Source organism: Sycon ciliatum, chromosome 1 (genome assembly GCF_964019385.1).
Source record: "Sycon ciliatum chromosome 1, ocSycCili1.1, whole genome shotgun sequence".
Taxonomy (NCBI): Eukaryota; Metazoa; Porifera; class Calcarea; order Leucosolenida; family Sycettidae; genus Sycon; species Sycon ciliatum.
In genome coordinates this window covers 57,703,124-57,727,017 of record NC_088643.1, presented here as the reverse complement: position 1 = coordinate 57,727,017, position 23,894 = coordinate 57,703,124, and the positions used below count along the sequence as shown (strand labels likewise).

Sequence of the window (23,894 nt, the reverse complement as noted above, 5' to 3'; positions counted from 1 at the left end):
TGGAGGTCGTTAAAATGACTGCTGTAGTTCATTTGCATTGTGTTCTTGATGTAACTAACTTGACATCGGCTGTCAAGTATTGGACAGGTCAAGTGTCAGCAGACCAGGTAGGTACTACTAGTACTACAGTAGTCTGGGTATATTCTGCAGTGAAGGACAATATACATGTACATGTAACTGGTTCATGCATGTTTCTCATGAGGCATGTGCTACCATGCCATGAGTGCAGTACAAACAGGACACGCCCATAGAACACGGTTGCATTACTAGTATTTAGTTCTCCACATCGGGCCAATACAAAGCAAATGTTGCTGTTTCCTGTCACTTGAAAACGCACAAAAATGGAATGTGGCTCGGGCAGAAAAAGACAACGGAAAATAAGCGTCACTGAGCCGACCAGTCAGAACGGGATCAGACAAGCTGAAATCAACTAGCACAGCTACGCGGCCCAACAGTAGCGTGCACATCTCCGTCAACGAATTATATGCCACACCCATCAGCAACGCATGGTCACCTTGCTTCGGGATTCTGTTCAACTTGAGTCTGGATGGTAGGACTGTAGCTCACCTGGAGGTCCGGTGCATGTACAGTGGCATAGAAGCTGGGCTGGACTGGGGCTAGCAAGCGTGACAATACACTCCCTGGGCAACAGGACACGATACCGTCCTCTTTCTTTGCCGCTGCCCGGTCAACCTCCGTCCCATCACAAACAACTTGAGAAACCCCTATAAAGTTGAGGGAAACGCCTTTCCAAAGGCGTACCCTGTGAATACGGCAGACTCGATAAAGTAGCGCGGCGCTCCGAGTGCGCACAGTCTCATCATCTCTTCTGACGATGCGCCCGTGACGTACGCTTTGCAGCGGGGGCCTTGGTGGATGTCGTTTCTCTTCTTCTTCTCTTCCTTGATGGGAACAGTTCTGCATAGTGTGAAAACAGAAAACATGAAAAATAGGACCCGAGGCTTTTGACCGACAGGAAACACACAAAATACATCTCTGTCTGTTCTTGAGATGCAGCCGGCCGTCAGTTTGTTGCTTTAGCAATGGCACATATTCATCTAAAATGGCGGACGCCCACGCTGCATACATGATATGGGCGCACGTGAGCCACGCTGTGGGGACACTTGTTCGATTCCGCATACAAATGTATACAAATGCGTGGAAAAGAAGTTTCTCTAATCGCTGGAACTTGTGAGTTTCTTTCCATATAGACTACTGGTCCTCAAGGTATACAATAGTAGTGACCCAACGAAGTGGAATTTGCGGAATACAACGTTCGAGACGGCTCAACAAGTCAAGAGTGAAGTGTGAATTTACTATGTACGCAAATGAGAAAACCTACTTGTTTCCCCGCAGCGCTAGTCACGTGCGCCTTCAGTGAATACGTGCCATACTGCCATTACGAGATTTTTCCAAAGTCACATCATCATATTAAATCATGAGATTTTTGCCTTTAAAAATTGAACAATAAGAAAATAATTGAAGAATAAGAAAATTGAACAATAAGAAAATTGAACAATAAGAAAATTGAACAATAAGAAAATTGAACAATAAGAAAATTGAACAATAATCAACTTCAAGTACAATAACTGTTATGTTTCTTTTCTATCTCCTGTTGATTTTTCCTTCACACCCCCCCCCCCCCCCTCGAGTGATTAGCACTGATTATTATAAATACCTACCATACTCAATGGAATTAGAAACCGGGGGCTTCTATTTTGTCTATGCCAATTTGAGGGTGCTTCTATTCAAGAGGGTTTCTATTTTGGAGGGGCTTTTAACGTTATTATTTCAATCCATACCAGTATGTGGCGGTATTCCAATCTTGCCCCTATCATCTTGATATCCAAAGCAACTGGGCCTCGAGTTAGTTCACACACACACACACACACACACACACACTACGTCGACCTGGACATGTACCGGTATTTGCATGCAAGTACATGCACGAGAATCGAGATGTTTTGTATGCACTTCACTTGTGTGTGTGTGTGTGTGTGTGTGTGTGTGTGTGTGTGTGTGTGTGCGTGCGTGTGTGTGTGTGTGTGATGTGTGTGTGTGTGATGTGTGTGTGTGTGCAGGGATGAATTTACTGTCATGTTTTTGCATAGCAGTTTTCGCTATGCAAAATGTCAGTCGTGGCGTAAGCTACAAAAAACATGGATAGCCTGCACATGTATGTATTGCAGTTTTCTGCGTGCCACTGGATTTTTGAGTAGCAGTAGATCGATTTTGCGTAGCAAACTGCGATGCGATACTGGATAAATTCATCCCTGGTGTGTGTGTGTGTGTGTGTGTGTGTGTGTGTGTGTGTGTGTGTGTGTGTGTGTGTGTGTGTGTGTGTGTGTGTGTGTGCCAGTTGTGTGGATTAGACAGTTATCTGGCGCTTGTCTTGATCTGTTTCAATCAGAATCAGATCCGCTATCGTTGCTATAAAGAGAAAATCTGTGGGTGCACATCCAGTGTAGTTGCAGATTTGCGTGCTTCTCTTGCGACGGGCATATACATGGTACATGTGTGTGTGTGTGTGTGTGTGTGTGTGTGTGTGTCTGTGTGTGTGTGTGTGTGTGTGTGTGTGTGTGCGCGCACGTGCATGTGTGTGCGTGAGAGAGAGAGAGAGAGAGAGAGAGAGAGCATGCGCTTGTGGCTATCAGTTAACTTGCTACCTACCGGCATCAGGGTCTTCACCGACTTCTTTGCGGTAATAATCCGCATCATCCTCGCTGTCCTCTGACGCGTGGCTACGCTCATTCACTGTACAGCGCAGATACATATCACGTAAAAAATACCATGGGTTTTCGACTTTGTTTACACAGCAGAAGCAGCAACAGCAACAATGGTGACGATGGCACAAGACCCATGCAGTACAGTGCAGCGCTAGCGTAAAAGTGGATTGTTATCACGGGAACCAAACCAGCAACGCCTTTTCACAAGGGCCAACAAGGTGAAAAAATCCTGCCAGCACATCGGTCCAAGTGAAAAGAAATCTGCAGTCCTAACCTGCATCGGCGGGCATCATCTTCTTCTTCAGTCCGTCACGACACTTTTTCCTGTCAACAGCAAAAACAGCAGTAGTGAGAGAAGAACCAGGAAATAATTGCATTAGTATGAGCAGAGGTCTGACTCGAACATAGTCATTGTCACCGACACTATAAAGGAGTCCTCCTTTGCCAAAAAAATAATCGTAACAAATCTTGAAATTTGAGAGAGAGAGAGAGAGAGAGAGAGAGAGAGAGAGAGAGAGAGAGAGAGAGAGAGCGAGAGCGAGAGCGAGCGAGAGAGAGAGAGAGAGAGAGTTAGCATGTATAGTCTTGCTGGTTGTGAAATCCAGAATTCGTGGAAATTTCATGTCGGTAGCCAACAAATATCTGGTGATCGTCAAGTTTAAGTGGTGTTAAAACAGGACATGTAGTGAAATATCACATTTTGATCCTACAGTACAATCATGTACCCATACAGCACAGCATCCCTGTGTGGCACTGATCGCAACTACTTACTTGTGCTCCTCGCGCTTCTTGGCTTTTAACTTGACGTTCTTCTCCTGCTCACGTCTCCGATGCACACGTAACTCTCTGTACGAGAAACAACAGCAGAAGGAAACATCACTACTGTTCAGTAGAATACAATGAAAAGTCACGAGAGAGAGAGGGGGGGGGGGGAGAGAGAGAGAGAGAGAGAGAGAGAGAGAGGGGAGAGAGAGAGAGAGAGAGAGAGAGAGAGAGAGAGAGAGAGAGAGAGAGAGAGAGAGAGAGAGAGAGAGAGAGAGGAACAGAGCAAGCATTAGGTGGAGGCGAGAAGTCACTAAGTTGGTACTGGGAGCTGCGCAGCAGGAATTCTGGCACAGTAAAAAGTCTATCACCCGCCCCCGCCCCCAGAGTGTTCAAAGTCTCTATTGGGCTGCGTGGCGGCAAAATGAAAGCCTTGCGTCAGCCAAGGGCTGCCAGATAAAGCTGTAGATTGTATGACTGTGTTGCCAGATTTGTGACTGACTTGTACACAAATCACGCATGTTGCCCCACCACCGGTGCGTATGACCATAGTACTACAGTCCATTCAGAAAAAAATGAACTTCTAGCTTTTGGCCATAAATGGGTCAAACGTTGAGTTTTTTTAGAATTTTTTTCTGCAATCCCATATGGAATCCTCTTCCAATTATGTTTCTGAAGTTTTTTTGTCCAAAAAGCAAGCCATAGCAAGAATAGGATTTCGGCCAGGTTTTGCCCCAAAAGCACTGAATTGGGAAAAACCATCAAAATCCAGGTCGTTTGACCCCGCCTGCAACAGTGCATTCTGCGGTTCGAACCCCAGTTCAGGCACCCTTTTTGGACCCTTTTTCAAATTTCAAAGTTCGCAGCACTGCACTGTGTACGATGAAATCACGAAAAATCACCAAATACGGGAGCTCGCCAGAACCTATCTTTTTATGAATGGACTGTAATTACTGATTTATGAAGTTTGGATTTTTTGCCCAGGCCAAATCCCAATGCAGAAAGTGATGAGCACCGCACAGCTGGTGTATAGGCTCTTGATGGAAGACATGCACATAATGGCCTTCACAACAGCCGTGGAAGGTGTGGTAAGGCATAGTGCCGGGTAACACGCTACATGTACATGGTTATGCAGTACGGAGCACTGCAAAACGTGCAACTATAACAGACCGGACTAAAAAGTCACAGTAGGTCGATGCGCTAAAGGCATAAAAAAAAAAACTTACTCTCGTGCCTTCTTCTCGGCTTGCATGGTTTTGACCTCTTTCTTAGTTTTCTTGACTGTATGGGCATCATACAGACAGACAGACAGACAGACAGATAGACACACACACACACACACACACACACACACGTGCATGCGAGCGGACACATGCACATAGATGTTCAGTTAGTAACAGAGAACTTCCACAAGGCCACCGGTGATCGTTATCAGTTGGCTGTGCAAGCAACGAAATCAACCAAAATAAAATCTTAGCGAACATTACGAGCTATACATCGTAAAAGTTGCCTTTGGGTCATCATAATAATAATAAAACTTATAAATGCACACCGAAAGCTCAAGTATTCATCAGTTTGAGGGAGTGTCAAGTAGTGAATATTATAATTATGGGGATGAGAGGTAGAAGCCAGTGTTTGTCGAAACTGGACTGGGCCAGAGAGTTCTCAACAAGAGCAGAATCTTCACAGACATCTTGTACATGTATTATACAGAGTATAAAGTTGCACAAACAGCACAAGTTTGAACAAGTTCAAGGGAAATGCAAGAAGAACAAGTCCAGTAAGGACTTGCTGCAGTGTCTAGTTAGCAACTTTAATTGAAGCAGCAGTAGCACCAGCACAGAGGTCATTAGTAGACTCATTACTTACTGTAGGAATGATAGATAACCTCCCCATCACAGAAGCCATCCTCAATACGCATCAGTTGCATTGACACTCGCGGACCCAGCTACACATCAGAACACAGAACACAGAACACAGTACTACACGTTTTACAAACTGTGTACATGTAGTGTGTAAGACAATAGAAACAAGACTACAAAACTGAAAGGATAACATGCAGGGAGAGGGGGGGGGGGGAGAGGAGAGAGAGAGAGAGAGAGAGAGAGAGAGAGAGAGAGAGAGAGAGAGAGAGAGAGAGAGAGAGAGAGAGAGAGAGAGAGAGAGGGAGAGGGGGGGGGGGAGAGAGAGAGAGAGAGAGAGAGAGAGAGAGAGAGAGAGAGAGAGAGAGAGAGAGAGAGAGAGAGAGAGAGAGAGAGAGAGAGAGAGAGAGAGAGCTACTGGCAGACTGAACACAATCATACCTGCAAACTATCAGACTTCTAAACAGTGAACAGCACACTGGCATGAGAGAGAGTGTAGCAAGGAGCAGCACAGCAGAGGACAAGTGAAAAGTAGCTTGCCCAGCCGCACCAACACCAGCACCCAGTGACGTACCTCGGTCAAGCGTACTGCACTGCGCTGCTGCTTCAGGTTGCCTCTGCCCGGCACATTCTGAGGCAGCGTGACCTGTGTGTCAGCAGGATCCTCTGCTTCGCTTTCTGATCCAAGGCCACCACTGGAAAGAGAGAAAAATATTAAATAGAGGAGCAAAGCAGAAGAGAATAACAATGAGTCAGAACAGCACAGCATCAAGAGAAGGTATGGAATGCTTGTACTGCTTCAAGCAGTCACGTTGACTTAGTGCTTGGACAGTTACGCACAGCACAGTTACCATCCATGAGACCGGCCTATGGCGGTCCTTGAGCACAGGTGGTCTCTGAAACCAGGGCGACCTATGTACACTCACTCCACGCATGTTGGTGCTAACAAAAAGTGGTTTTACAGGCCACGCCACTGCTAAACCAGGTATCACAATGTGACATGTACACATACACATCTTCTACCATAACGCAGTCAAACAGAGGTGTTCTATCACAAACCGCACCAACAATCATAAATGATAAAAACCAGCCAGAAAGCCGAGAAGTTGAGGAACGATGACATGAGTAGACAGGCCTATAATACTCCTACGATCATGGATTGTCGCCAGTCTGCATAGTGTTGGCCTCAATAGCGTGAATGGAAGTACACTGTACAGCGCCTGAGAATCTCCATAAGAACCAGTCCTCACGATATGCACACATCATAGCAGCAGCAACAACAGCAGTAGCAGCAGCAGCAACAGCATTGACTTACTTTAGCAGATAGTCACTGATATCACTACACGTGCTGAGGTTAGGAAGCTGTAGCTTGAGCAATCTCTTCACCTGCCGACTCATACCTACGGGCACAGCCTGCACATGACTGGGACGGTTCACAACATTCCAACGCAAACACAGACAGACAGATACACACGGACACACAAATATGCATGCACAAACACAGACAGTAACAGGCACACACACACACACACACACACACACACACATCTTGCACCCTTCAAGAAGACAGCAAACTCTACAAGTCAACTCAAACCTTTTTTTAAAGAGCACACACCAGACCCAAACACATACCCTACATACATACAATGCCTTCTTTCTACAGCACTAACCAACAAAAAAGAGTCCACTTACAAATGACGGATGTATACAAGCTGCTTTTCAGAGTCGTAGGTGATGAGAACACAACGGCGGATGTCAGCCAACTTCAACTACAGACAACAATCAAACATAGAAGTAACACGCTAGATACAAGCTCCCTGGTCAACTAACTGAAATAGGGCAGACAACAGTAGCCAGGGCACAAGGTTATGCACACATGCAAGTGGTACGGAACAATCTACATCAGAGCAATACCAGTTTATCAACATTAGCAACAGGCCATTGTGAGAATAAAAGATTTCAAACAGCAGCGTACGCATCAGCATAGCAATCTGCACAGTTTCAGTCCAGAAAAGTGCTTGCAGGCTGGCTGTGCATGTGTGTGACTGACAGCGGCTGCATAGCACAATGTCAAACCGGCGGACATGCAGACCAACAACACCGCCGCCGGGCCCCACACCGGACTCACCTTCTGTATATTAATAGCCGGGAACATGTTCTGAAACATGCTGGCCATGACCTTCATATGCGGTGCATCGCCACTAAAGTTATTCAGAATTAGCTGAGGAGAAGACGCAAAGAGAGGCACGAACAAATGCAAGCCTGCTACAAAACAAAACAAAAACCCTACTGAAGAGGAACCAGCTGCAAGTCATAAAAAGAACCATTCATGTCACAAGCTGATTATCAGGGGAGAAACAGTATTGTTTATAAAACACCCGAAAACACACTGTTAGCCAATTCTTACCAATGCTGGTGTCTGAAACTGTGCTGCACCGGATTTAGGCCGGCGCAAAACTGTAGCAATATCCTTCATGAACGAATACTGCACAAACCAACAAATACGAAGGATATAAACTACTTTAAAATAAGCAGAGACGAGGAAGTTGAAGGAAAGTCTGCACGGCTTGCTCAGCCAGTGCGAGGTGGGGGATACACTAGTAACAACAGGGCCAAGATGTGACCATGACCGGGTACCAACAACAGGGCCAAGATGTGACCGGGACTGGGTACTAACAACAGGGCCAAGATGTGACCGGGACTGGGTAGACCCGGGTGCTCGAAGGCTGACCATGGTATCCTAATTGCCACCACCCACAAGTTCATGTCTGTGATCGTATTCTACTCAAAATCATTGCTGAGGGGACACTATAATCCTTCTATAAGGCCAATTTCAGGGGCCTGCGATAAGCAGAAATCCCATACCACGCGAGTGGGTTTTCGAAGTGCTGTTACAACGTACAAGTACAAATTGGAGTACATTTCATACGAAAAAGAACTTTGGCTCAAACGATTTTGAGCGGACATGGCATCAAACAGACAATAACTCGTACGTAACTTAGTTGTATCAAAAGCCAGGTAAGCGCTGAGCGTGCCCAGATAAGGAGCAACTACAAAGACCCACCAATCGTTGCAGAAGGATCTGTCGGTTGGTAGTCGTGGACTGGTCATTTTAACATCTTTCTCGCAATTTGGATTCTTATCTCCGACTAAAATATAAATCACAGCGAACACATCTAAACATGCAACAAAGCAGCCTTTTCTCATGCATTAACATACCCACCCCACTCCCACATCAAAGTGCCGTGTACGTTGTACAAACAGACCCTGTGATTTGAAAATAGGTGGCGAGTGATCTATCGCTCTCCTCGCCTGTGTCAGGCGAGCTGTAGGAGAGTGATCCAAAAATTCTCACTCCAACAACACAGCACATTATTGATATCATTTTTTTAGAGAAAAAATTCTGGATGCTTTCTGAATTTCCACCATTGTCTTGAAAGATGACAGCGGTTGGCCGTGAACTGCCATCAAATATGCAGTGTGGAAGAGCTTTCCGTATGCGTCCTCCGCTTGGACTAGAATAGCTGTGTGGATGCGTGGCTGCTGAGGCGCTTGTGTTGCCTTGCTCCCTGATGCAGACGTCGACGATGATTTGTCGGTGTCACCCAATAGCTTCGCATGGCTCACTCCGATGCTATGCGCCTACATGACAACAAGCGAAGAAAACAAGGAGAATGGTCGCGAGTCCGATCGACTTTACTTTCGACATTGAATTGACCACTTACCTGTCCAGACAAATGTCGAGTGACAGCGTGCTTCGTCACGTAGTCCGATCCCTCCACAAACCTCAACGCATCGACCTTCGCTTGACCTCTCAGCCATAGAGTCGCTCCGGATAACGTCAGAATACTTCGCACACGACTTGCACCACACTTTCACGACCAGCTCTTTACCTTCCTTCTTCACCGAGTTGAAGCCTATGTCCTCATCTACTTTCCAGCTGAGGAAAGTGGACAACTGCACACTGTTCCCTTTCGACATTTCTACTGCTAGCAGCAGCAGGAGATCACCAGCAAGGGATCATGTCGCAAGGAAAGAAAACAACTGGTATGATCAACTCCAGTTGACCAATTGGCCTTTTATTCTAAGAGTAAGAGGACAAAAGAGCCATTTGGGTGCATTTACTTGCAACGCATGCACTAGCAGAACTACCAGAACTACTAGTCTATGTCAGACTGCGGTCTATCTTGCTACTCGGACCCGCCAGGCGCTAGTTCAGACTAGGGTTGTACGGACCCCTGCGCTGCATGCAGGGGTCCGTAAAACCCGTTGAACTGGAGTGTTTCATGAGTGGTGGTAGATCTACGCGGCACAGCTCTGACTAGTTCAAGCCGCAATCATTCATCCAGACGTGTGAAATGCCCCGAGGTCATGCCAGGCTAGCTGGGCGCCATGCCAGTGCAGTGCCTATGTCACACTCACAGTGTACGTGCAGTGAACTTGCCTACTCAGTACTGTGCATGTCACTACACATGACTAACTCACTGTCTAGTCTGTTTCATAACAGCGCGAGCGGGCACAGTTCCGGCCTGCGCACGGATCGATGAGTGCACTTGACACCATACACTCGTACTAGTCATAGTACAGTAGTAGTTGCGCTGCACTCCGAAAAGCGTACATGCAGCCAAAAATAGTTTCAGGCGCGCGACAAAAAGTGCACCTTCCAAGAAAATAAGGCGCGCGATGGCGCGCGAGAGCGATCGCTCGCCTCAAATCACAGGGTCTGTACAAAGAAGCAGATGTGACGCTAAAACTTGCCACATCTATTCAGGCATCTAGCATACCGTTTAACTTACCTCATTCACTTGGAAGAAGAGAGTTGGACCCCTTGGAAACCTTGCCATACGCTGCGCACATACACAGAATACGCCAAAAGGAAAGGATCAACGACATGTGCGCATTGCCCGCTTCCTGCCCAACATGAAACTAGCGAAATATGAGTAGTCAACTGGTCATGCTGAGTTAACACACATAGCGCATGCAGCCATACGTGAATGTACATGACCGTACTCCTAGCAACCTGCACATGCCCCCTGCAGGCATGCTGGGAGAGAGAGAGAGAGAGAGAGAGAGAGAGAGAGAGAGAGAGAGAGAGAGAGAGAGGGGGGGGGGAGAGAGAGAGAGAGAGAGAGAGAGAGAGAGAGAGAGAGAGAGAGAGAGAGAGAGAGAGAGAGAGAGAGAGGCAATGGCTGCACGACACTCACAAGGTTGGTGTGCTCCTCGGTCTTGGTTAGCATCAGCATGTGTGTAATTCCCAGTGGACCAGCAACAGCAACGTAATCCTTGATCACATTGTTCTTTCTCACCTGGTTACAAAGCAAAGCAGAGCAAAGCACAGCACAAGTAAGATCATCTCAGTAAAGTAGGTACTGTCAACTGCAATCAAGGGCTACTCGCACATAATGACACTTGTCTCATGCACGGTCGAGGGTCACTATTCGCAAAGGTTGACTATATACCAATATCGTGACTGACGCAGCACTCGCTACATCGCACTCGCAGTAGCGTTTGCAGTTTGCACTGCAGTGTATGTGACGTCTATGGTCCCAATGTGGATCGGGAACCGGGGGAGAGGATGGTAAGGACCGCATTACAGGGTATATCGGGAACCAGGGGAGAGGATGGTAAGGACCGCATTACAGGGTATATCGGGAACCGGGGGAGAGGATGGTAAGGACCGCATTACAGGGTATATCGGGAACCGGGGGAGAGGATGGTAAGGACCGCATTACAGGGTATATCGGGAACCGGGGGAGAGGATGGTAAGGACCGCATTACAGGGTATATCGGGAACCGGGGGAGAGGATGGTCAGGTAAGGGCCGCATTACAGTCTATACAGTACAGAAGACCTACTTTGAGCTTGGGCGCCGTGAAGGGCTCCATGATTCGCCGCAAATCCATCACGAGACGAAGTACGTTGTGGCCCACTTCGCCACGCGACACGACAATCGCCTGTGGAGGTCGAGCACCTTCATCTAAGCTTGCGCCACTTCTAGGCTTAGCAGAGGTCAGCACCTTCTTCTTCTTCTGCAGTGAAGAACAAACAATACGGAACATCAAGGATAATATAGTAGGAATGAGATATCAGCAACGGACACAAAAAGGAGATGTCCGTGTGTCTGTGTGTGTGCAGGTATGTGTGTATGTGTGTGTGTGTGTGTGTGTGTGTGTGTGGCGTGTGTGTGTGTGTGGCCTGAAACCTGGCAATCACTACGGCAGTATTTTGATCATGCTGATGGCTTGATTGCTAGAATCATTCCCGAAACACACATATCTGCTTGTCGCTGGCGCCATGTTGTCTGATTCCAAGTATGCGAGAACCTATTCAGTCAACAGTGTGCCTGAGCAAAGTTCATTCCAGGCCTGGATAAGGTATGTAACAGTCTCTGCTTGCAAACTAAAAACGTGTCTAAGCCGATCGCGCTCGAGGGACCTTCAAAAATGTGGCCGCTGTGTACAGGTGGTCTCCTTCTCCAGGTTCGTATTAGTAGAAATGAACCCTCGGTCCAGACCATGGTTGTTCTATGGGGCAGGTGGTCAACATGACAGGTTTTACTGAATCCTGCTTTGTGACTAAGTAAAGTTAGCCGGATTCGCGGCCGCATCACCTGACGTGTTGAGGAACACATCAAGCAGAGACATTTGCATCGGCGGGCCACCACTTCACCCATAATTCTATCCTTAGTGTCGAATGCAAACCTCACAAGTTAGTCAGGGGAGCGGGGGATACGTTTCTCAAACAAGCGGGCGTGTAACCGCCCTATAGCACCATAAACCGCATCCTTGTCACGCTCACTCCGAGCAAGTGTCACCGTGGGTGTCGGCACAGTTCATTGCATGTAAAGCGGTACTCGCTCGCATCACCGCAATTGAGAGAGCACTAAACACACTCCTTGTTAACAGCGCAGCTTTAGAACTCGGGACTTCATGATTCACAGGCAAGCCTGCAAACCAATTGGCTATGCGTTGGTGTGACTGCAGTCTAATATTCCTGAACATTCCCTACCTTTGAGAGAAATGATGTGTACATACTCACACCACAACAACACCAGAGGAACAATACGTACCGATGTAAACGTCGGTTTCATGTGAATATCACCAGAAATCTTCATCACACTGAGGGTTGGACTACAAAAGGAACTATTATAAGTTCGACGTTAAAACGACGTTAAAATCCATACTTATTGTTCCTCTGGCCTGCTGGTGTCATGGTATGACACGGCTGTCAAGAAGCGGCAACTTAAAAAGATGGCGTCGGTTCGAGATGGCATGGTAACGGCGCACGTGCCGTGGTCCGTGACTTGCTCATGTATGCACGCAAATGCAAGTCACAAACTCACAAAGATCGTCTTTGCATTTGGAGAAAATATCTTCGACTCTCTTTGGAGGTTGGCGAGGTTTGCCTAATCTTTACTTGATTGCGATGCCAGTATGTCCTCTCAACAATTAGAACAAAGAGAGCTGATGATAGCTTCATTGCTGAGCAGAAGTAACAATCAACTCTCCTCATGTCCTCAGTGCCAAAGGCAGACGACTGCAATTCCACAACGCTCATTTCACGATGATGGAAACAATAATCGTGTACTAGTACACACTTGGACCATTTGGTCATCCCTATTCTAGCCGCTAGTCCGTCCAGCAAGCAGATATTGACTATTACGATAAGGACAACTGCGTGAACGAGGGCTCGCCCAGCAAATACAATTCAAGTCGTGACTCCAGTCAAGAATTAGGGTCTTTACTCGAGAACTTCACAAATACAGGCCAAGGCACCCCACAAAACTGATAGATGGCACGAACGAAAGACAAATAGGCTAGACAAAGTGTCCCAAGTGATTGAAAACAGCAGATCTACCAAATAAGACAGCTACATGTGCCTAAACAACGATTCCTATACAGTAGAGAGTAGTATCAGGCAGAATGAAAGCCTTGGAAGTGCACAAATACAGCCACGACCGCCACAAAAAAATTCTCATTGCTCTACCTCCTTGAAGGGTGAAAGTTACCAGTTATCCTATAGCGATGTCAGTTTATGCCTGTTGGAACCCCCCACAGCCCGCACGAAATACCTTTCAAATAATTCCAGGATGCAATTGCAGCTCCAGACAGGAGGAAGAAGAACACCGTGAAAAATAATGGCAACGATGCCCAAACTCTCGGGAACGGCTGAAGTCTTCCTGAAGATGTTAACATTGAATAGCCATCGATTACCAGCGTGGTTTTGGTGACTTTAGAAATGTTTTGAGACTTAAAACGAAGCGATATCTCAAATTTGATGGAATTGTTACCTGTCAAATGCGTGGGCGAGCAGGCCAGCTGACTGGTTATGCATGAGCATGCATTGATTTTTCATGGTTCACGTGCAGAAAACTAAGTTGCAGCGATCCAAGTGCAGCTAACAGCCGTGATGAGAGCGGACACATCATTTTTTTCGGTATTAAAGGGGAAGTATACCCTAAAATCAAATTTTCACCAGTTGTAGTCTTCGGGGTGCTGAGTCGAATGGTCTTGGTCCGAGGAAGCTGAGACGCTCCCTTCCTACTTGAATCCCAATCGAACTCGCGCACTTCCACCGAAACTGGGTGACTGCGCCCTACTAGATGGGGATTTGTATGCAAAATGTCACTAAAAGCGCCATTTCGTTCTTATAAAAGCACGGATGACCGCGATTGGCCTATATGTTGCAGTCTTTTGGACGCTGAGTCGACTGGTTTTGGTCCGAAAAGGCTGCGATGCAGCGTTCCTCCTTTATTCCCAATCGAACATGGTTGAAGAAGCGGTCACGTGGTCCTGGTTGCCCAAATCACCTGGTCACCGCGCCAGCAGGCGACAACTTTCACACCAAGGTTCAACTCGAGTGACAGGACTGCACCCAAAAAAGGTCAAACAGGCTAGTAAGTTGTACCCTGCAGGCACGGTGACCAGCTGACTGGTGTACGCAGGAGCACGTGACCGCTTGTTCAACCATGTTCGATTGGGAATAAAGGAGGAACGCTGCATCGCAGCCTTTTCGGACCAAAACCAGTCGACTCAGCGTCCAAAAGACTACAACATATGGGCCAATCGCGGTCATCCGTGCTTTTATAAGAACGAAATGGCGCTTTTAGTGACATTTTGCATACAAATCCCCATCTAGTAGGGCGCAGTCACCCAGTTTCGGTGGAAGTGCGCGAGTTCGATTGGGATTCAAGTAGGAAGGGAGCGTCTCAGCTTCCTCGGACCAAGACCATTCGACTCAGCACCCCGAAGACTACAACTGGTGAAAATTTGATTTTAGGGTATACTTCCCCTTTAACCCTTTACTGTCCGTACATACAAGCATCGATCCAATGGGATCGATGGGGTAGGCATTTTGAAATTATCGTAACTTGCTCAAATCTAGGTCTTTTGGAGAGATCGAAATATGTAGGTCGAAGAGAAAAGTCTCAGCTGTCGCCTCGAACAATTCCCAAAGCGATACGAAGAGCGGTTGCTGAGTTATCGCTCTCGTAATTCTGGTCCCGGGAAATGTGCGTTCAGAGCGCGACGCGCATGTCGACGGCTGGGATTTTCCCTGTTTACGTCACCTGTTGGCAAGGCTACACCGATTCAAATTCAAAAGTAGGTTCCCGGGAGTCTCTACGAAAATATTTGAGCTCGATACGAGCGACAGGGGTGACATGGTGGATTGAGATCGATCTCGAGCGTGAGCTCAGCGCTTTTGCGCGTTCCCTGGCTTGCAGCGCTGGACCAGTGCATCCTGTGGTGCCGAGTGTGGGCTCATTGCGTGCCTCTCGTCAAGACCTTTCCAGGATGCCCAAGATCGTGGAAATCGTCAGATTCAAACCAAAGCTACGTCTAATTTTAGTTTCAGATTTTGTGGTTGCGTGGGCTTGTATACATTTTAATCGGACAGTAAAGGGTTAAATAGGATTTTTGTCTTCTCGCCGACTTTTTTCCCTACCTTGTTGAACAGTTTGAGTTGGGTCAACTAAAATTACTAAATACTGCCAAAGGCTACTGGTAAGCACTTCACGACCTCCTTTATGCTGCGTGTACACCAGTCATGGAAACCGGTATGAACATCAAACAAATTCGCAGTGCCTCTCACATAGTCATTAAATTTTAATAAACTGTGAAACAGAACATTTTCATGAGCAGCTTTTTTCTACCACTATTACAATAATACATGTACTTGGATATTGTGGGGAGCAAACCCTTTCTTACTTGGATATTCTAGCACAAATAATGCTAGTGCATCAAAGTTATACAATGCCAGAACCATCATTGCCAGTCTACGAAGACAGAAAATAAAAATATTATGAAAAGGTTGAGATTGTGTGCACGTACCCTTCGACCCTTCGCCATACTGCCAAGAAATAAACGCGATCCAGTAAATACCGTAGTATATCAGCTCTTCTTATCACCAAAACGGTGTGCTATGAACAAGGGCACCAGGCACGACAAAGATATAATTACTCTGATCACAAAGAAACAGACTCGAACTGGGCCATCACGACTCGTGTTGAAAAATGAAGGCAAAACGAAAACGGAGACCGAACAGCAAAACAAATGTTTCACGTCATCGATGCATCGTGCCGGCATGCCCCGCGTGGAACATGAAATCCATGATAGTATGACGTAACGGAACATGAGATATCCCGAGCATGCACACGGCGAGCGCCGAGCAGGAGGACCGAGACAGTTGTGCGGGTACGAGTAGAGTCGCTACATGCAGTCGTCACAACTGAACTCCCTGATATATGATCCCGACATGCCGATACTGCGATAGGAGCTACCAATGTCAGGGCCGTAGCAGGCGGTCCGGCAGGTCCGGCAGCTGCCGGACCAATATTCGGCCAAAAAAAAAAAAAAAAAAAAAAAAAAAAAAAAAAAAAAAAAGCAGCTCACAATGCAGCTCAGGATGTCCACCCATGATCATGGTGTACGGTGTTCGTTAGTGCAAACGAGCTGGCCGTACAAACGAGCCGAGTTTCTGGCGAGCGAGCTAACGAGTATCCGGTGAGATTGTTTCAACACTAAAAAATACTCATGCAGCAACAGCAAGAAATGCAGCTACCGGCAGTACAGCACCGTATACCGGGCACCCACTGTAGCCGGTGTAGGCATCAACAAGCAAAGCAATCAAGGTAACCTCCCTGGCCTGGGGTGTACATGTACATACGCATCTAGCGGTTATGTGAAAGAAGTGATGACGAGCCAGCGGAATTCCGGAATTGTGTATAGGCGCTAAGTATGCTACAGTATTCAGCTTATAAGCGCTATGTATACGGAGTGAATCGCAAGTGCATCGCATCGTGATGCTGTGTCGCGACTTTGCCAAAGCATCTCAGCTGATGATGCAATCGCATAATATACATGTATAACCTCAATCTGCGGACAGAACTGTTTTGTCCTTTGTGGACTCACAAATATACAACCTCTGTACTCTGACCTGTACACCGAATGGACCGGGATGTGGTTCTTTCTCCCGGCTACAAAACCTCCGACACCACCTAGCTTTATCTGATTCAATAATACCGGTATCACCGGTAAATCAATAATTATTTTTTTGTAATGAAGGTCAAAGTAAGAACTAACCCAACGTCACCTAGTATAAATAAATATCTTTAGAAAAATAAACTTGATCACTATAGGCGATATACATGTAATTATTACTAATATTAGTAATTTATTACTCATAGACTACTGTTACTATACGCGATAACTATACATGTATATACATACATGTAGGTAAGGCAAATATACATGAATTTGAAAAAATGATCACTATTACTGTGAACTCAAATTCATATCAAGCTGGTCATCCACACGACACAAGGCATATTTTAATACTATTTTAAAATTTTGGACTTATCTAATAAAATTAATATAAACTGGTCACGACAGCAGAGAGTAACCATAGTGACCAAGAGAGTTTCATGGCCGGGGACACATCAGCATGGGCTAGTACAAGCCAGCACGACTAAGGATGCACGTCCAATTTGGAAATATAAATGTGAGTTGAAGTCCCCCACTTACCCCTAACTTGATATAAAACAGTTAGCTGCAACTCCAGCCCAGTTGCAAAGAAAACTGGATCATTTTGGGGCGTAGCGGCCGCCGTGAGTTCCTTCAGGGATGGAGCTGATATGAGTAACATTTCCTTTCCTCATACACAATATTATTGTGTTTCACATTGCCGGTGCCTTGTTGGAGTGTGCCCGAGCCTTGCTTGCAAAGCGTGCAAGAGGTTTTCTTGCAGAGTGCTGGTCTACAGGAGAGGATAGCATTTGCGTGACTATGGAGTTTCGGTCCGACATGAGGTTTGCTGGCGTGTCGAACTCAGCAACATGCCCACCATCAAGTACCAGTAGGCGATCGCTGTCGAGAACTGTGTTGAGGCGATGGGCAATCGTCAGCAAAGTACACTCACCAAAGCACTCTCGGATTGTCTTCTGGATCAGCGTGTCCGTCTCGGTATCTATGGATGCAGTGGCCTCATCCAAGATCAGGATCTTGCTGTGTCGAAGCAAGGCCCGTGCCATGCACATCAGCTGACGTTCACCGACGGAGAAGTTCTCCCCATTCTCTAAGACTTCTGTGTCTAGTCCACTGGGAAGCTGATCAATTGTATCCTTCAAGTGTGTCTGCTGGAGCGCTCTTTCTAGGGCTTCATCACTGTGCTTGTCAAACGGATCCAAGTTGTAACGGATTGTGCCAACGAAAAGCACCGGATCCTGTGGTATAATGGAGAGGCGGGATCGCAAGTCACGCAGTCCTAGCGTGCTGACATCAATATCATCAATGAGAATCCTCCCCGAGTCCAGCTCCACCAGGCGCAGCAGGCAAACAGCCAGCGAAGACTTTCCAGCGCCAGTGCGACCTATGACACCGATCTTCTCTCGTGCCTTGACATCAAAGCTGAGCTCATGTAGAACTTGAGGTGTGCCCTCACGATAACGCATACACACATTGTCAAACGTCACTCGTCCCTGAAATGGCCATTCCGGTGGTGGATCAGTATCTTCAAGATGTTCTGGTGCTTCTTCATCTAATTGCGTGGCATAGTAGTTAAGGCGCTCAACGGATGTGAATCTTGCCTCAACTTCGGACATCATACGCGTTGTGAGCTGTAACTGACCTCCGAGCTGAACAACGTATGCCAAGGCCACTGCTCCAAGGGACACATCAACACTGTCTCTGAACACGACTAGCGTAAGTGCAGTGGCTGATGTGATGATGGCCGCCAAGATGTCTAGACGGAATGCCAGCCAGCGCGACCCCAGGTAGAAGGCCTGGTGGCACACAGTGTTTCCGTCGAGCAGCCGCGAGAACCGCCGCTGGTAGTCACTATTCAGTCCATACGCGTGGACAGTGCTCAAGCCCTGGATTGTGGCGGTTAGGTGAGAGATGTACGGCGTACGGGTAATGCCATCCAGCCGTTTGATGTCTCGAGAGAACAAGATGTACACTCGGTAGATAAGCCCAAACAGTATGGCAGTGACAAAGAGGACGATGAAGAGATATGGGTACACGGAAGATGCGAACAGTACCAACAATAGTATTGTGAACCAATTGCGAACAACTATACCGACACCGAACGGCATAGCTGCATCTAGCTCATCCATGTCCTTGCTGAAGCGGTTCACAATCTGTCCAATTGGCGTACTCTCGAAGAATGACATAGGCGCACGGAATACCTTGCGGAATGCCAGGTCATGAAGACGACTGCAGCCATTTAGTAATACATACATGGCCAGGAGGCTTCTGATTATTGACAGAATGCTGAGCAGAAATGTGAGGCCAAAATAAATGCCAATGTACTGGCCAAGCTTGGGGTTGTCCGAAATGCTTCCCGAATCCACTACTGCAGAAGCTGTTGCTGCATCAGTCATGACACCTGTTAAGGGCACTGTATTGGCAAGGTGGGCAGTAGTCGTGGTGGCTAATGTGTCGTTAGGTATAGTGCTTGATGTGTTCCCAGTGCTACCACTTCCTTGCTTCAGCCAGTAACTTAGCCAGTAGTCCGTTCCAGCCTGAGCTCCAGCAGCAATCAGAGACATGAATAGCAGAGCGAGGACAGGAAGTGCTCCGCCACACGCGCGAATAAACGCCAGGTAAGTTGCCCAACTGATGGAACCGCTCGCTCTATCTTCCGCCTTCACAAGAGTGGCGGGAGGTGCCTTTTTCACATCGCCTTCCTGATCAGCCGGCTCACCGTCATTGCCCGCAGCCAAGCTCATGTCACTCTCATAGAGATCTTCCAAGCTTGCTGTAGTATCTAGGTAAGAGGCACCCAGATCACTGCGCTGCTCTGATTTAGCAGCAGCCTCAGCGGCCTTTTCACACTGGAAGCTATCGATGAGGGAAGCAAAGACTGCATTCTTCGTCACCAGTGTTGCATACTTTTCCACACCAGCCAGCCGTCCGCCAACCATCAATGCAACACGGTCGCAATAAGGCAAGTATTGCAGCTGATGAGTTACCAACAGCACAGTTTTGCCCTTCAGCTCACGCTTGATGAGCTCGCTGAAGATGTGAGCTCCAACATGCGCATCCACGGCACTCAGTGGATCATCGAGTAGATACACATCCCGGTTGGAATAGAGCGCACGCGCCAATGAAACGCGCTGCTTTTGTCCTCCGCTCAAGTTTATGCCGCGTTCGCCAATCTCTGTCATGTCACCATCGGGCAGAATGTCCAAGTCTTGTAGCAGGGCGGCAGCTGACAAAGCTCGTGTGTAGCGCTCTTCATCCAGCTCCAAGCCACATAGAACGTTTTCCTGCACGGATGCATTGAATATCCAGGCTTGCTGGGATACGTAAGCGATGCTACCCTGGAATGCCATTGATCCACTTCGAAGGTTCATGCCGCCAAGCAACGCTGACAGCATTGAGCTCTTGCCACTTCCAAATGTGCCGCATATGCCAATCAACTCACCCCTACCGACAGTGAAAGAGATGTCCACAAGGCAATCTGGCACATCAGCCGAATCGTCAGGAGGCATGCTTGCCAGTGATGCCATCAGCCCTCTGGAAGATGTCTGGCTGAGATGAGGCTGGTTAAAGGCAAGAGCAGATGATTTGCCAGCAGCTGTTCCATTTGCACGCTGCTTTACACTATCGCTGTAGAGGAGTGGGGTGGCTGCCGACGACTTTCTCCGTAGACCCATTCTCAGCCTGTCCATGTTTGACAGCTTTACGTCTTTGGTTGCCTTTTTGTATTCACTTTCTCGCACATCCCATGCCAAAGTTGCATCTTTCATTTCAATAACTAGGCCACTATCGCTGACTTTTTCCGATACAGGGGCTTTCTCAGGCATGAGGAGCAGCTTCTTGAGGCGTGGCAGAGCAACATGAGTCTCGCTTAATATTCTCACAAAGTACGGTAGCGTGCCAAGTGGATGCCGCATAGCACCAAACGTGGCCAACAGTGCGAATGCCTGCGCAATGCTTAGGTCTCCGCCAGTGAGAGCATGGGTAGCCAGGGTAACGACTGTTGCCACCGCCGGTACGACAAAAACCAGTGACGATGCTGTGCCCTGCAAGTATGCGGATTTTCGCAGCTGATCCTTCTCTTTGGCGCGCACACTGGCCACGTAGGAGCTGAATGGCTGCTCCCAAGCGTACATCTTGATCAGCTTGACGGAGGTCAGGATCTCATTCATGGTCCGTACACGCACATCAGTGACCTTGATTCCGTTCTGCCTGTACTTAGCCTGCTGTTTGCTAATGAGGAGCGTCAGGTAAAAGAAGAGTATGAACGTGCTGAAGCCGAGCAGTGCAGGCCAGCCGACCAGATAGATTGAATAGGCTAGAGTGCCAGCGACCATGAGAGGTGTCTGAATGGCAAATCCACAGGTCATACCAGTATTGAAGAGGCGCTCGCTATCGTTAACACACAGGTTGACCAGCTGTCCCACCGTCATGCTGCCAAGATTGCGCAGGCGCAATATCTTGTTATAAACGAGTATGTTGATGGCAGACCGCAGCCGTACCCCAATTTCCACTCCATAGTACCAGTGTATTCCGAACACCATCGAACGTACAGTTTCGGTCAGAAACAGACCAAGAGCGAGAAGCACGCCATCATACACATCCGTCTCCTCGACTGGCTTCTGTGCAAACGTCAACAGCTCAAAGAGCAATAAGGCCTGGCCGATGAACGACAGTATGCTGAAAAGGAACATCAAGAAGAACACGCGCAGTACACTCCAGCGCATGGCTCGAAAGAAACACCAGCTCATGCTGACTTTGCTTGCATCGCCGCCGTGTCGTTTGATGGCACGATCCCATTCGTGCATCACATCCTCGCCTGTTCGGTCAGCATGGAGACGTGGATGAAGACGCCAGAGATCTCTTAGCTGCAGACTGCTGCGATACGAATGCCAGATGATCTTGTTGCACCAGTGATAGGTCATTAGTGACAGCCAGCCGGCCTCCATGCCTGGAAATCTCTTGTCGACGTTGCATCCACGCAACGGGAACGGGTTGAACGGCAGTAGCCGGTACCAGGGTGTTCTAGCTGCTGCTTTCTTGTCATCCTCCAGTGCTTTGTCTTCACCCGCTAGGCATGACTCGGAGATCTCAACAGGTTCCTGCATGGTAGGGGGGGGGGGGGGGTTGGTTGACTTCACTGCACACACGGCTACTAGTACTAGATGGCACTGGCAGTACAATACCGCGTAATACTAATACGTAATGTTGAGACTACTACTGACCCAGTAGCACGGTACTTTGGCAGGCTACCCAGGATTGGTACTACCGAGTACCGTGACTCCAACTAACTAACGTTACTTCAGCAGTGCAGTTCTGGTACAGGTAGTTACAGTAACACTAACACTTAGCAGTGAAGATCATCGGATGACGACAGGTACATAACACACCGACATTGTTTACAGTGCGTGTACATGCAAGCACGCGCACAATGCTAATCGGAGCAGCGGGAATATGTTACTATTGTCTGATTATTAGCGACGAACTGGAATCCGAAAACCTGCGTTGTGCAGGCATGCAGCGTGCGTGCTATCCCCACCGCGCTGACACCGTACCGATGCCGAATTAATCCTTCGATTGCAATGTCGCTGCATGGCATGCCACCGTGCCTGCGCGCCGATGAGACGCTCTGGCTTTCACCGTTCACTGCTCTTGATGATTTTTGTCTGTGCTCTGCGTAGCAAACCGTTGGAAGTGAAAATACCAATCCCTTCAATACGACGGACCATAGCAGCCGCTCCACTGCCTCCAGTAGATCTGCCACCAGAAGAGTCGCAGTTCTAGTTAGCGTTGCTCTTCAAACTCTCCTAGATCTCAAACTAAATGCGCTGATCTGAAACATAATAATAATAATTATTATTGAAAACAGTTACCTAGAAGTACAATCATGACCTGGTTACAGCAGTGAAGTTCGTCACGTGAGTCCTAGCAACAAACATGGATGCCCACTTTAGTCTACAACCTGTCTAAAGTACTATTAGTATTACTAATCATAAATCTAATAGTAATACAGTCGTCCCTCTCTAATCCGGCACCTTTTGCAACGGCATTTTCTGCTGGATAAACAAGGGTGCTGGATTATCAAATCCTGCCCTCCAACCCGGCCCACATGTTATCATACATGTTTGTGTCGTACGTCAAAATGTAGGGATTTTCTGTGTCAAACCAAGTACTTTGTGGAATGCATGTCTATACTATAGCATACACTTAGGAATATCCTATGTACTGTCATAGGATATTCCCAAGTGTATGTTGCATGCGTTGTGTATGTTACAATGGTCCCTGACAGTCTGCGATGTACAACTGCTGGATTAGAAAATCGAATTGTGTACAGTTTGAGTGATTTGTTGTAGAAAATCGCTGCTGGAGGCGGAATTCAAGTGCCGGATTAAAACGTAGAAAATGAACTGAAAAAATCCGTTTTGCCAGAAAGTGTGCTGGTTTGCAAGGGTGCTGTATAAACAAGTGCCGGATTAGAGAGGGACGACTGTATTGACTGAGTACGAGGTCAATAGGAAATAAAAGCCGAGTAAAAGACCGAGGCGAAGCCGAGGTCTTTTACGAGGTTTTATTTCCTATACTGACCAAGTACGAAGTCAATATTAGATTTATCACGACAAACAGTCCGTATTTCAAATACCAAAACGATAACCTCATGAATCCCGATTTTATGATTGCACAACCACCTACTCATGCAGCCACAATGCTGCACTGGGCACCGTTCAACTGCGCAACCCCTAAGCAGTCAAATATAAGCAGTCAATATAGCCCTAAGGAGTGAAATATGCAGGAATATTTGACTGCTTAGGTATGGCAAAAATCTATGTGAGTCAATACTAAGGGAGTGATAAAGCTACCTATTATGCAGACTGGTTGTGTTACTAAACATGATAAATCCCTTCCACGTGCATTATCGCATCCTTTCCCGTCTCCCAATGCCGTGCATATCGCATGTAGACCTACCATGTATACCGCACGTACACACTTTCACACACACACACACATACACACACACACTCTCTCTCTCTCTTTAGTGTTCACATCGTGCCTTGTACACATTCTATT

The 23,894-nt window shown here is 47.3% G+C and overlaps 2 protein-coding genes across 2 annotated transcripts; both read right to left on the bottom strand.

Moving 5' to 3' along the window:
• Positions 1–253: 253 nt before the first annotated feature.
• Positions 254–15,870, bottom strand: LOC135804544 (suppressor of SWI4 1 homolog). Its single transcript, XM_065318435.1, has 15 exons — positions 15,681–15,870; positions 11,205–11,378; positions 10,555–10,656; positions 10,147–10,197; positions 7,758–7,835; positions 7,479–7,571; positions 7,043–7,119; positions 6,666–6,773; positions 5,925–6,045; positions 5,358–5,436; positions 4,715–4,769; positions 3,498–3,572; positions 3,001–3,050; positions 2,671–2,754; positions 254–918 (listed from the first exon to the last, which is right to left on the bottom strand). Exons 1-15 carry the CDS (start codon positions 15,696–15,698, stop codon positions 821–823), a joined length of 1,263 nt encoding a protein of 420 aa, XP_065174507.1. The 5' UTR covers positions 15,699–15,870; the 3' UTR covers positions 254–820.
• A 990-nt stretch (positions 15,871–16,860) lies between these two features.
• On the bottom strand, positions 16,861–23,011 carry LOC135804542 (ATP-binding cassette sub-family C member 5-like). The gene has a single exon (XM_065318432.1). It carries the CDS (start codon positions 21,935–21,937, stop codon positions 17,525–17,527), a length of 4,413 nt encoding a protein of 1,470 aa, XP_065174504.1. The 5' UTR covers positions 21,938–23,011; the 3' UTR covers positions 16,861–17,524.
• Positions 23,012–23,894: the final 883 nt, after the last annotated feature.